The 13,476-nt window shown below is 32.0% G+C and overlaps 1 protein-coding gene across 3 annotated transcripts in view; it reads left to right on the top strand.

The window, feature by feature from the left end:
- The window catches only part of LOC140040838 (uncharacterized), a 62,878-nt gene that overhangs the window by 24,187 nt on the left and 25,215 nt on the right, over positions 1–13,476 (top strand). For all 3 annotated transcript variants that reach the window (XM_072087078.1, XM_072087079.1, XM_072087077.1), the window contains 3 exons: positions 1,214–1,467; positions 11,873–12,328; positions 13,318–13,427. In XM_072087078.1, coding sequence (XP_071943179.1) covers positions 1,214–1,467; positions 11,873–12,328; positions 13,318–13,427 — 820 coding nt within the window. The remainder of the gene's footprint in view (positions 1–1,213; positions 1,468–11,872; positions 12,329–13,317; positions 13,428–13,476) is intronic.

Here is a 13,476-nt window from a genome sequence, read left to right as displayed (position 1 = left end):
TGATTTCTAATCATCAGGATTTTTAGTTTGATTTTCCGAAATTAAATATGTAAGCAGTTAATTAACGCACATCCCCCTCGTACCCATTGAGTAGCACTCGAGGCTTGAGTTATAAACGCAGGAAGTGTCGTGAAATCACCACTCTGATTATTAAATTACTCATCATGCCCAATTCCTTAAGTCATTCCCTTTTTCATGTTTATTTGAGCAGTCGTCGCCTAGTCAACATGCCAGGACTTAACGTCTCACAGTAAGTACCATTACTAGGCGTGAATAAGCGATTGATTTTGCGCCCCGGTTTTAAGTACCCTTCTTTGGATAAGTAGTCATTAAATTAAGTCCCTACACACTTTTCTTGAATACCGATTAATTAAGCCATCACTTTAAACATAATATAATTTAAATGTTTTTCTTTTTCAACCCATTGTATGAAGCACATGCCCTCACCTTCCCTTCTTACCCCCCTTTGCTTCTGTAGACGTTTGTAAGTACGAGAACATAGTTTAATGTACAATACTACTTTAACGTATATTTATTATTATATATTTTAACGTAAAGAAATTAACTATTAATCGACCTGCAATGGTACTTGGACCAAAATTTTAATATGTTATGCAATATGTATATTAATGTTATATTACCTGGTAAAAAAAAAGATGTATATTTTAATTTCATTTATTATCCGTTAGCTTCTGAATATTTCTTGGAATAAAATGTTTATACTAAGACTATACTATAACTATAGTGTATTCTCAGAAAGACTTTTTTTTTAACACACCCACATTTATACATCAACATTGTTTTTTACATAAATTATATAAGCCTAAACTAGTATTACTTACTACCAATCATTTGGCCTCCTTTCTTTACCCACTACCGTTTATTTCAATCTACTACTACTACTGTAGTACTACTTCTACTTTAATTTAAATTATCTTCATTTTAGTTTGTCCAAGGAAAGTGTAATCTATCTGGGCTTGTGCGTTGTTTAGCTATTTTTTTCATCTGTGATACTTTTAACTCATTCATTATCATCGTATACTTCTTCTGTCATTATAGCAAATTTAACATATTTTGTCATCTATTAATGTCACTTATATAATCTTCTCTTGATATCTCCATTTGTTTTCGTCCTGTTGATTTATTAACACTTGTTTATTGAGGGGAAAAAACTGACTCATTTTCTTGCTCTTTTTTCATTTTTCAATTACAGTCCCAACAGAGCTGAAGTGATGGAGATGGATGCGTCCGATGTAGTTGTAGTAAACGTTGAGGAAGAGGATGAAGAAACCAAGAAAACATCTCTGAGCAGTGCATCATCGCCACGGTCCAGCCAAGCAGACGACGCAACTTTGCAGGATAACGCAGTCGCGGGAAACGGTAGCCAGGCACTTTTTCATTGCACACAGTGCGAGTTCTCTTGCAACAACGCCCATATGTTGAATCAACACTTAAGAATGCATGCAGGTAAGGTATACTTCTATGCTTGGGTAAGCCCACAATACTTAAAGATAATGCAGGGGTATGTCTAGGTGAAATAGAGGTACAGTTATGGTACTACTGTAAAGACCAAGATATATTCTATGCTACAGGAAGCCAAGACACTATGTTAGGGCTAATCGGCAGCTGGTACTATTTCAAAGGTAAGTAGGGTTTAAAATCAGTACCTTTTTAAAGTTATATTTAGTTTCTTGTTAGTAGAATTTAGGGGTTACTGTATGCTTGTGTAGCCCAGTGAAAATACGGTTTATATTTAAGATGTAAAGATTACTAGAACGGTATAACTGACTGTTGATTTCCTGTGCTAGTTAGTAACACTGATTGTTTATTGGTGTTATGTTTTGGGTAAGGTAGTGGTAATATGTTTATTTCAAAGATGGGTACTACCGTCTGAGGTATAAAAAGGAGGTATTTGATAATATCTATATCATATCTATAATATGAAGGTAAGTCTGGTTTTTACCTGAGGATTTCGTTGACAATGAGTGTCATTTGCTAGGGATAATACAGTGTGCTGTAATCATTTGTGGCTCATGATGTAAGGTTGGGTTACTCTAAATGTATGCTTGGGTATTAACGGTAGAAGTTATTACAATGCTAGATTCAGTGAGGGGTCCTGTGTCAAGGTATTATAATATGTTGTGATACCACCACCATATTCCAGAATCGGGTGGGGTTCCTGATGGTACAGTAGTGTAACATGGGATACTATATGCTAGAATTTGTTGAGGCACCTGTGGTTAAGACAACATTGTACTGTACAACAATGCTAGAATCAGATGAGGGGTCCTGAACGTAATGTTGGAATAATGAGTCTATAATAATCAGGTGGGGTCCTTTGAAGTGTAGGCTCTGTTTAAGGTCATTCAAAGTTTACTATATGTGGTCATAATTTTTTTAAATATTGCATTAGTGTTAAGTAATTTTAAAATCTTCTAATTCTTTAGTTAACTTCGTTCCATACATACTGTATTTTATAGGAGTTGGGTAGTCATACAAGATTCAATTCCCATCTGTAAATAAATACCCGGTTGAAAATACTAGTGAGGATAAGGCGATGTCGAAAGGAACTGGCCACCCTACCATATAATTAGTAAAACGTGCTCCTAACAGCTCATTTCCCCTAAATTCATTCCTCTTAATACTATACTGTACTTGTAGTTAATAGATCACCTTTTTGTAAAATTATATTTTTGGCTGTTGTCTGTACATACTGTAGCTGTACAGTATACAGTACGCTATATTAAGGATTCTGAACAATATTTCTGTAATTTGTTCCATTAGTATCGTTACATATTTTTAGAAATTTTAAATATAGCTATAAAAGTATAATTAAATAAGTTTCAACCATTTGTTTATATATAACTACAGTTACTGTAACATAACAGATATTAGAAAATACACAAAGGTACTATAAAGTGTATAGTGACATTTGTATTACATCATGACATCCATAAACCAATATTCCTTTGATTTAATAATAATAATAAAGGGAACTTATTTTTAAATAATAATGAAGGAAATGATTTATTATAACTAACTTAAAATTATAATCTTCAAAAATTGATTCATTTCCCTAATATTCAAGATCCTTTTAAATAAATTATAATTTTAACGGAACAAGTTATTGGTCATATCATATTTCTTCCATGACTGTTTTGATTTTAACTTTGATTTAAATTCTTAAGGAGGATATAAACAGTGGTGATTCTGTCAGTTTTAAGACTTACTCTTAAAATCCTGGGTTCAAGTCTGTTTGGGTGACTTTTTTCCCTAAAGTTTGTAGATAATTCATGTAGATTTTAGTTAATTTGTTATTGCTTGGTATAAATAAAGTTCTCTTTTTTTATATTTTTATGTGAAGGTCCTGTGTTTAAATCTTGTGTGCCCCTCTTTTCTAATGACAGTCTACTGTACATGCCAAAAAAAATGTTATGTTATGCGTTTTGTGTGTAAATCTGTCAATGTCAGTTTGTTAAATTTTTACTCTTAAAATTATATTTTTTCCCCTAATATTTGTAGATTAATTTTGTAAATTGTATTTATTTTGTATTCCTTAGTATAAGGTTTTTTTATATTTTTATGTGAAGTTGCTTGCCTACGTAATCAAAGGTCCTGTGTTCAAATTCTCTGCCTCTGGTCTCTAATGACAGTCTACAAAAAAATATTATGTTTACATGTCTTGTGTGTAATGTTAATAAATTACAACCTCAATTGAACACTAACAATAGCATTCCATTAGACTATTAATAATGAAATGATGTGTCCCCTTAAAATAGGTGTTTGTTTAATAGGAGTTACAGTTTTAATCATAAATAAAATTATTCCCTTTTGATATGAGACATTATTCTAATTTTATTTTATAAATGTGAAATATAGTTTTTGTCTACATTTTATAACAATGTGGTATCTGTGTTTAAGGAAAGGGAATTGTGGAATGGAATTCCCTGATGAACAAACAATTTGATTAAAGAATGCTTCCATGCTAAGCCCAATCAAACGTGATAGAATGTGATGATGTAGGTTGGAGAAATGCCACCGAACACCTGTGGACATTGAACCACAGCCAACTGGGGAAAGAGGGGCCTAGTTCATGGCATACTGACAACACCAATGATTCACGGGCATATTCTCCCACTTTTACAACGTAACCGGAAAATCAAGACTCTAAAGACACAGATATTAATATCCTGTGTGAGTCAATTTTCGCAGTAAAGTTGGAGGTTAGGAATATACGAACAAGGAACAGGAAAACAATGAATAGAATTTTTTGTAGTTCAGAATTTTAGGTTAGGCCTCCGCCGTTGGTTCCTTAGTATGGTTCATCTTCAGATGCTTGACCCTAGTAAGCATGGTACACGCTACAGATTGACAAATAGTAAGTTTGTTCTTTTATTGTTATCATTTATTTCGCATGAACAATGTGAACACGTCGATAGAGCAGATTTTAAAACAATGTAGCAGTATCTATATTATAAAATTAGAAAAAACAGCCAAGAGGTTGACAATCATGCTAGCCATTTTCAGGCCTTGTCTTTTAAGGCGAGCGAGAGTGATCACTCACCTAACCCACTCCTAAACTGCCCTTGAGGAGTGCGATTTACAACACGCTTAAATTTGGTAAACTTCTACACACTAAAATACAAACAGCGCACCTACAGCACCCCTGAATGTATTGAGGAGTGCAATTTGTAGCACACCTACAATTTTGAAAAGACAAGGCCTGCATTTTAATACGCCCGCGTCAACTGTATACGTGCGTAGAAGCTGCAGATAACTATGATTATGTTGAAATTAGTGTTTGTACCTATATCAACCCAGGAAATACAATAACTATACAATTATAAAATCAATATTTATTTACCTAACGATACAAATAAGTATTGGTAAACAAACAAAAAACCTTTCAATCAATCCAATATTTGAATGTAGTAAAATAAATGTGATTTGAACATACTGTACAGTTATAGAATGCATTCAAAACCTCTGTCTACACTAGTAACTAGTGTACTGTGCCTAAATATGGTAGTGATATGACATTATCATGTCCATATGGGCACATCACAATTGTTTTTCACATAAAGATTGATAGTGTAGACAGAGCTTTAAACTACCCTAGTAGACTTTGGAAGTCAAGTTTTATGTTTAAACTGTTTACATCTGAACTTTAAAAAATACATTTAAACTAATTTCAAATTTACTGCAGTAAACTTCACAAGTTTTACGTTTAAACAAAATGTAAATAAGAAAAAATATCATTATATATATCTTGGGTGGTATTATGATAATTTATTTATTAATTTTGCAGTTTTTTTTACAAATTTACAGATGTTTTATTTCAATATCCTACATGATGTTTATTTCATAAACATTTTTTTTCCTGAAACTTGTCTTTTTGATTTAAGTTTTTGTGGAAAAAAAAAACATGGAAAAAAATATGTGGTTGAAAGTAAAACATATGGTGAGCCTAGGTCATGGTTGGTTCTAGTGGTGTCAAGTCAATAGATCATGGGGAACAATGCAAAATGAAGCACCAACATTATTAAAGATGTATTGTCCCTTAATATAAAATCACAGTTTGAATAGGCCATTTTGCAGCTTTAATAAGTTATTAATATAATTATACTAACTTTCATACAAGAAAATTACTAAAAAAAAAAAAAAAATGGTATGGTATGTAAATTTAATTTTTAAAGTATTGGCCCTAAATTTGACAAATAATAAATATAGAATAAGTTTGAAATTTACTATACTAGTGTTAAGTCAAAAAAGTTTAGTTATTTTCATATTTTAATATTAAATTGTGTGCTTGTTGAATTATATTTCATTGCTTCTTTATACTTTAAAAATTTACTGCCGATAATAAATAAGACGTGCAGAAAAATACTTATTTATTTTTAGATGTGTAAGTAAGCAGCTTTTATCTACTATACAAAAATAGCAATAAATTTGCTAACAAAATTTATATTTGAATTGTTCTAATTACAAATTGTTTTCTATTTTTGTTTGTCTGACTAGGAAGGAATTAGATGATTATTATAAGTGATAATTAGTCTATTTTCCTAAAATAGTATATTTTCATTTTTTATAAATTGTTTTGATGTTATTTTGATGATGGGTATTACATTTAAAGTTATTCTAGACATAGGAAATTTGTACTTAAAATATAACAACAGTTTGAACACTCATTCTATAGATTATCAGTTCATTGTACTTAGATACAGAGCAGTTTATTTCAGAAATAGATCTAGGAATTGTATACGGATCAAAGGGCTAATGTGTGTAGAGGGGGTAAGAGTTACCTTCCATTGAGGTACTGTACATTTAAGTGAGATACAGAAAAAGAGCTTGTCCCAACTACTGTAGGGTACTAGATTAGTATGTAATTAATAAGTTCATAAAAAAAAACCAAAGAAGCAAAGTTCTATATGCAGTCATCTAACGGATCACATGCGGTACCTGGCCAAGGGTTATACAGTAAACCAAACCATAATACAGACATAACATATAACAATATATGACACTGTATTGTAGGTGGATGTACAGTACAGTACAGTGCAGAGCAGCAAGTGCTAGGAATAATAGTTTGGTTATTTCAAAGATGAATTGTAGGTAATACTGCACAACTTGTTTGTAGCATTTTTCAGTCTAGACTTATTAAAATGACAAACTAGGTAGTGTAGTAATATCAAGTCAGATAAAGATGATGTCTGAGAAATGAGAACTCTTTATAAGTGTATCGGAAGAAGTTTGACCGATGACCAATTTTGTTCAAAGGCCAATCTTTATATTTGTCATTATGTTTAGAGGATACAAAATTAGAAGTAAAGAACAATTATTTGGTAAACATTGCACTACACTTTTGATAATTACCAAAGGGTCGATTTGATAGAAAAATTGTAATGCATCGAAAAAACAGTTTTTCAAGGCACATTTACTTTACAGTAGAACGTTTTTTTTTGTTGAGCAAGTTTGATATTAAAAAAAAAAAAATTTCCAAATATGTACCATAATTTAGGCCACAGAAAGTGATTTCTAATTGTGGAAGTTTGAAATTGAAGAGGAATTTTTCAAACTAAATCATTAGGTAAAGTAATTACAATAATAATATTCTTGATTAAACAAGCCTAAAATAACTCAACTGATAATTTATCAAAAGTAACAGGCCAAATGCTATCAAAGTTTAAATCAATATTAAAAAATAACAAGGAATTAGTAATATCAACAACTGAATTTGAATCAGAGAAAAATAGGAAGTGTTGAAACACCTACAGAAATGATTGCGAGTTGATGATAAAGAAAGTAACGCTTTGAATTATGGTGACCCCGTAGCGTGCTACGAGGCATTTCTTATGTCATTCCATCGTACCCTCATCTTGCTAAGCTATCTTTAATTACACCTTCTCACCTGAAAGTCTTATCCAACTTTTTGACGTGTCTTAGATCTTGCGATATTTCTAATTATCAACACGTACCATGTTTTTAGATGAGTAACACCAACTCTTAATCTTATCCATTATTAAAATCACGGTTTTCCTTGCTTACGCATTGTGGTGTTTACCGACACAGTACCAGGCTATGTAAATCCATCCCAAATATGTAAATTCAACTCAATTTTTACAGGAAATTTAATAAAATTTAATTTAATTAAACTAGTAGTCGACTTTTAGTTAATTCCTAGATTATTTATATTAATTTTTTTTTTATTTACTGATAATATTTGGATTTTTTTCTCCATAGAGTTTGTGAATCCAGGTGTTTATTTTTCATTCAAAGATAAAAAAAAAATTTTCTGTGATAGTGTGATACTAACTGATACAGTACATGTGGTCATTAACCTTTTTTATTGGCCAAGCAGTAAGCATATTGGTTTCTTTTTTGCCAATCATTTTTATGGTTTTTACTTTTGGTTTATGTGTGTCTTTTATGTTCTGTTGTGTTTCCTTATTTATAATTGTTGAATATTTATTTTAAAATGTATTGTTCCTCTGAAAAAATAATTGTTAAAATTTATGTTGTTGAATATGCCATTTTCATGTCACATAATAGTTATCCTCTTTGACCAAAAATTTGACCGAAACAAAATGTATTTACCTGAAAAAATAGTAATTTAAACAAAAGCTAGTCAAATTGGCTGCTGCTAGCCAGTGGGTTTTTGGTTGGATTTAACCATTTATTTTGTCATATTGTAAGCACTTGAAAACATTTTTTGTTTCATTCTTTTTTCTATAGAAGTGATTAACTTTATCAAAACTACAAAATAACCTACAGTATCCTATCAGTAATTAATTTTTATTTTAGGAGACAATGCATCTTTGATGTATATTAATAATAATAATAATTACTTTTAAATTTATCAGTAAAGCATTCATTCCAGGAAATGCTCCCTGCCTTATATTAATTTTTAGACAGTTGGCCCATAGATCCACACATATTTTACAGTACAAACATAGTGGACTTTCTTTTAATCTTAAACGATAAAAAAGAAACAAATATACATATACATTTGTAATATATTCTTGAATGAAGAACTCATTAAGGACTTCGGTATTTGGGAATAAAAGGCAAAATAAGCTCAGTCCCTCTGAGTTGCTTAAACATGCATTGAAATGAAAATTCACCTACTAGAAAAAATCCCCTATCCAGGATGTGGTATTGTAATTGTAAACAGTTGCCAGTGTTGACACCCTGATGTCTGAAAACTTTGTTTAGTTTTACTAGGCGATATCAAAGGTTAAATACTAAATTAAAGGCTCATTCTTGAAATGAATGGGTTACCAATAATGACAAGAAATGTCCATAAAATAATCAACAGGTGCATTGTATTAGACATGTAAAAGTGAATATCTCTTTATATCAATAAAAGGATTAAAACTAAATCATTAATTCTTCTACTTGGGGGGAAAAATTTACCTGTAATAAAAGATGATATATTTGTTCAGCTTTTTAAGTTGCTATTTATCTTAGAGCTTAGATAGCAAATCCTAGTGCTTGGTTGATAATTAATTCTTGTATCTAGCGGTTAATAAAACAAACCCTTTTACTTGACAAATAGCTTTGCTAGGCTTTGACAAATGATCGAACAATCCCACTGGGGATTGATTGATCTCTGTTAAAACCTCCTTCGCAATTATTATCTTTTTTTCAAGCATTTAAACTCCACTTGACAATTGATTAAAATTCACACTTGTAAACGATGCATGTTTGATAAACGTCGTCTCGACGATTGATGATCGAGCACCCACTGGCTCAAGCTCACCTGTTCTTTTAGGAACCACTCGAATCTGTAATTAATCGAACCTGTCCAGCCTGAAAATGGATACCTGAAACATGATCAATCACATTGTAAGAATTGATACGTTAAGCTCCATATGCATACTAGTTGGCTGATACTTTGGCGTGCCTTAGTGAGCCCTGTGACAACATATCATGTAATGATTAAGTAGAAAACTCTATGAAGCATTAGTTACCTTTTGATGCATTGTTGAGCTGGGGCTAAATATCACATATGCCTGATTAACTGGTAATTACTAAGGGTGGCCCAGGCACCTACTTTTCACTTGTCATGTGACCAATTTAACATTTTTGTATACATAACAGCTAGATTAGAACTCATTTAAGATAGATCATTGTATCTAGTGTAAAGATCTAACTTTATCCAACTATGATACACAGAGAGAAAAAACTTAAAACGTAAAACTTACCAACAGACTTCTTCAGGTTCGTAGCACCAAGAGTTACTTTCTTAACTGGATCTGGAATAAACAATTTGCAGTTTGATCAACTCTAATAGGTACGACTAAAACAAACCAGTAGCATATGAGATACAGCAGAATCCCTCCTTTGGGACACCCCTATAAAGGGGGCACCCTTATTAAGGAGACACCCCCTATACAGGGGACACCCTTATTGGGGGGACTTCTCTATTCAAGGAAAGCCTTATTAAGAGGACAGCCTTATTAAGAAAAGAGTTTTATTAAGAGGAAAGTCTTATTAAGAGGACAGCCTTATTAAGAGAAGAGCCTTTAGTAGGAGGACAGTCTTATTAAGAGGACAGCCTTATTAAGCGAACAGCCTTATTAGGAGGACAGGCTTTAATATTTAGAGAACACTTTTCCATAAAAAGAACAATGGAAACATATGTTTTAACACTATGTTAAGCCTTTACTCAGAGGAGATCTCTATCAAGGGGACACTTTGTTGTCTTTGTGTCCCCGGCCTTAAAGTGACCAACCTAAAATGTTTTTAACATTAAGATTACAGCATGCAATAAAGTACATACAGTTGTAGCACTTTTTTAGAAGATAACTTTATTCGTCCACAAGTGGAAATGAGGGTGCTTGTCTCTACAGATATAAAAACCATTCTTTCCTGAAGTTATCAACATCGATATCAAGTAAAATAATCATTAACAAAATAAAATGATCTACCTACTATACTAATATACATGTGTGATAATAATGATAATGATATTATCATACTTATATGGTCATCAATGAATAATAACTAGGAGTAGACTAGTGCAAACAGATGTGTATTATAATTAGTATGTGGCTTATTTCAATTTGATTGTGGCTGGTGGTACTGTAGATAAATAAAAAAAAATGTTAAAATAAGGAATCAGATTTTTTAGTGAAGTATACAGGTCTTTTCATTTTTGTCATCATTTTTTAACTTTCATTTATGTAATTTCATATTAATATAATATTATAATCTAACTTTTCTTATATAAGTTACTTAAGCGCTATATAAAAACTTTATATTATTATTAAATGTCTAGGTTGGAATTGTAGACTTTCGTGTAGACTTAATACCCAGGGTGAACTTAAAGACTTAATATTACTTGGTGTGGACTTAATACCCAGGATAGACTTAATATACTTGGTGTGGACTTAATACCCAGGGTGGACTTAATATACTTGGTGTGGACTTAATACCCATGGTACACTTAATATACTTGGTGTGGACTTAATACCCAGGATAGACTTAATATACTTGGTGTGGACTTAATACCCAGGGTGGACTTAATATACTTCGTGTGGACTTAATACCCATGGTACACTTAATATACCCAGGGTGGACTTAATACCCAGGGTGGACTTAATACCCAGGGTGGACTTAATACCCAGGATAGACCTAATATACATGGTGGGCCTATACACTATCGGTGGGCTTACAACCATTCTACTTCAGTTTGTTAATTTTATTGTATTACTTTATACACCATTGTCTATTCCTATATCATATCAATTGTTGTGACTGGATAAACAAAGTAAAACACAATTATTTTGCTGATGACTCAATTACTATCTATCCATTATTCATTAATTAGGTAATGAATTGAATTTGTCAGCCGGTAAATCATTATGTAAACATACGGATGGTGAAGAATGATACAGACACGCACTTCTATTACTGTATTTAATCTGTCATAACCTAAAACCATGTAGCTTTTATTGTTTTCCCCTATACAAGTAAAATAGAATATCTACAGAATTCAGATAGCTTTAAGTAGTACTCTTATTATTATTGAAGAAATAATTATTTTGCAATTCAAAGGCAAGCATCTTCACCACCATTCTCTTATGTCTAATTTTGTTCAACACTTCTATTTTTTATTTCGTAATTGAATTTTCTATTGCTTGTGTAGGCCATACATACCAACATGACATTGGATCAAGTTTGGCATCTAAAATCAAAATTGGTATGGCATATATCATTTTGCAAGCAAATTTATAGGATGGGCTTATACGTCAGACTGAGTTTATACATGGGCTTATATACCCAACATTATTTAGAAGTATTCACTAAAGTTTACAATCAGACTTTAATTTGTATTGTTTTTAATTTATTTTTGTTTTGTATGTTTCAGGGGACAGACCCCACAAATGTCACATTTGTGGATTTGCTTTTTCACAAAAGGGCAACCTGACTAGACATATAAAAACACACTCAGAAGAGAAACCATATAAATGCCATCTATGCCCCTACGGAGCACGTCGGCGTGATGCGTTAATGGCCCATGTACAGACTCACTCGAGTGATAAAACACACATTTGCATCTGGTGTGGATTGGCCTACAAGCAAAAGGCCTCGTTGCGTGATCACATGAAGAAATGCCCTTCCAGAGACCAGATGGCCTCTCCCCTTGCCTTACAAACAGAGCCGACAATGGCGCCAATATTTTATGACGAAACGCAGCTGGATCGAAATAACATCCATATTGGATATCGGATAGCTGACCATCATGTAATGAATGATGACCACCTGACAAACTCGGACCGTGAACACTCGAAACGAAAAAGCTCCACCCCCGTTCGTAATCCAGGTTAGTATGCAAAAGAAATAAGATTTGTATACCTATTTACTGTTTAAACTAAGCCCACAGTCACCAATATGATTAGGTTAAAATTCCAGCAAGTATAGCTTAAGCAATTAAACTAGACATATACGTATTTGTTTGCGTAAGTATAGCAACCTTAAATATAGTGACATTTTTTGTGGTGATTAGATAAATTTGGTAATCTATTTAATACTGAATCATTTATTATACATTTAATATTAATTCATCTTAATCCATATTAAAAATTTATTTTAAATTTGTTGACATCATCGTTACAAATCGTAAATGACATTTATCTAATTGACCCTTATCTACATTCCTCACTTTTATAAATTTAATTAAAACACAAGTCTGTTTGAAATTCTTAATGAAATTATATTTTTTATATTTGATAAGTGCTTTTAAATGATTATTTAAGGTCATAGGTTAAAGCTTTATTGAGGTTGTACGCGTATGCACACAACGCAGTTGGTTGCTGTCTAGTAGACAGATTAGCCAAGAACTTTCAAAACTACGTCTGTTTGTCCCGTGACTATGTCAATAACAATTATCGATCCGTAAATTAATTAAGCAATTTTGTAGTAAATTAAAAGTTGAAATTTAGATCTAATTATGATTATAACTGAAAACATGGCAATAATTATAAATTATGAACTTAACTTATTAACAATTCATAAAAACAAAAATTGTTGTTAATAATTTGAGGTAACAGGTTGGCCAGTGTGACTGTCGTTATGTTAGCGCCCATGTCTAGCCTGCTAACAATTTTGATTAAACACTTCCAGTATTTTCTAAATTTCGCTACGACCTAAATTCATTTTCGGCGCAGATAAAATAATATCCTGACTGTAGTTTAGGATGTGAGATATATTGTACACTGCATACAGTTTTGTTCGCCTGACCTGAATGTATGTCTGCAGCGGGCACACACGCAAAATCACATCAAATGAAACGTGTTTTCTCTCCCCAAACAGATGCTATAAAGATGTTTAAAATGGAAGATGATGTTCACAACAATGAAAAGCACCCGGAGAACGGAACCAGTAACGAGAAAGACACACAACCGGACAGTAACTCACAAAAGGTAAGTTGTACAATACTATTCATATTTTTTTACACTGTAGATGATTCTG

This window comes from Antedon mediterranea, chromosome 2, assembly GCF_964355755.1.
Source record: "Antedon mediterranea chromosome 2, ecAntMedi1.1, whole genome shotgun sequence".
Classification (NCBI taxonomy): Eukaryota; Metazoa; Echinodermata; class Crinoidea; order Comatulida; family Antedonidae; genus Antedon; species Antedon mediterranea.
Note: the sequence above shows the minus strand (reverse complement) of the source record. Positions and strands in the feature narration are given on the sequence as shown.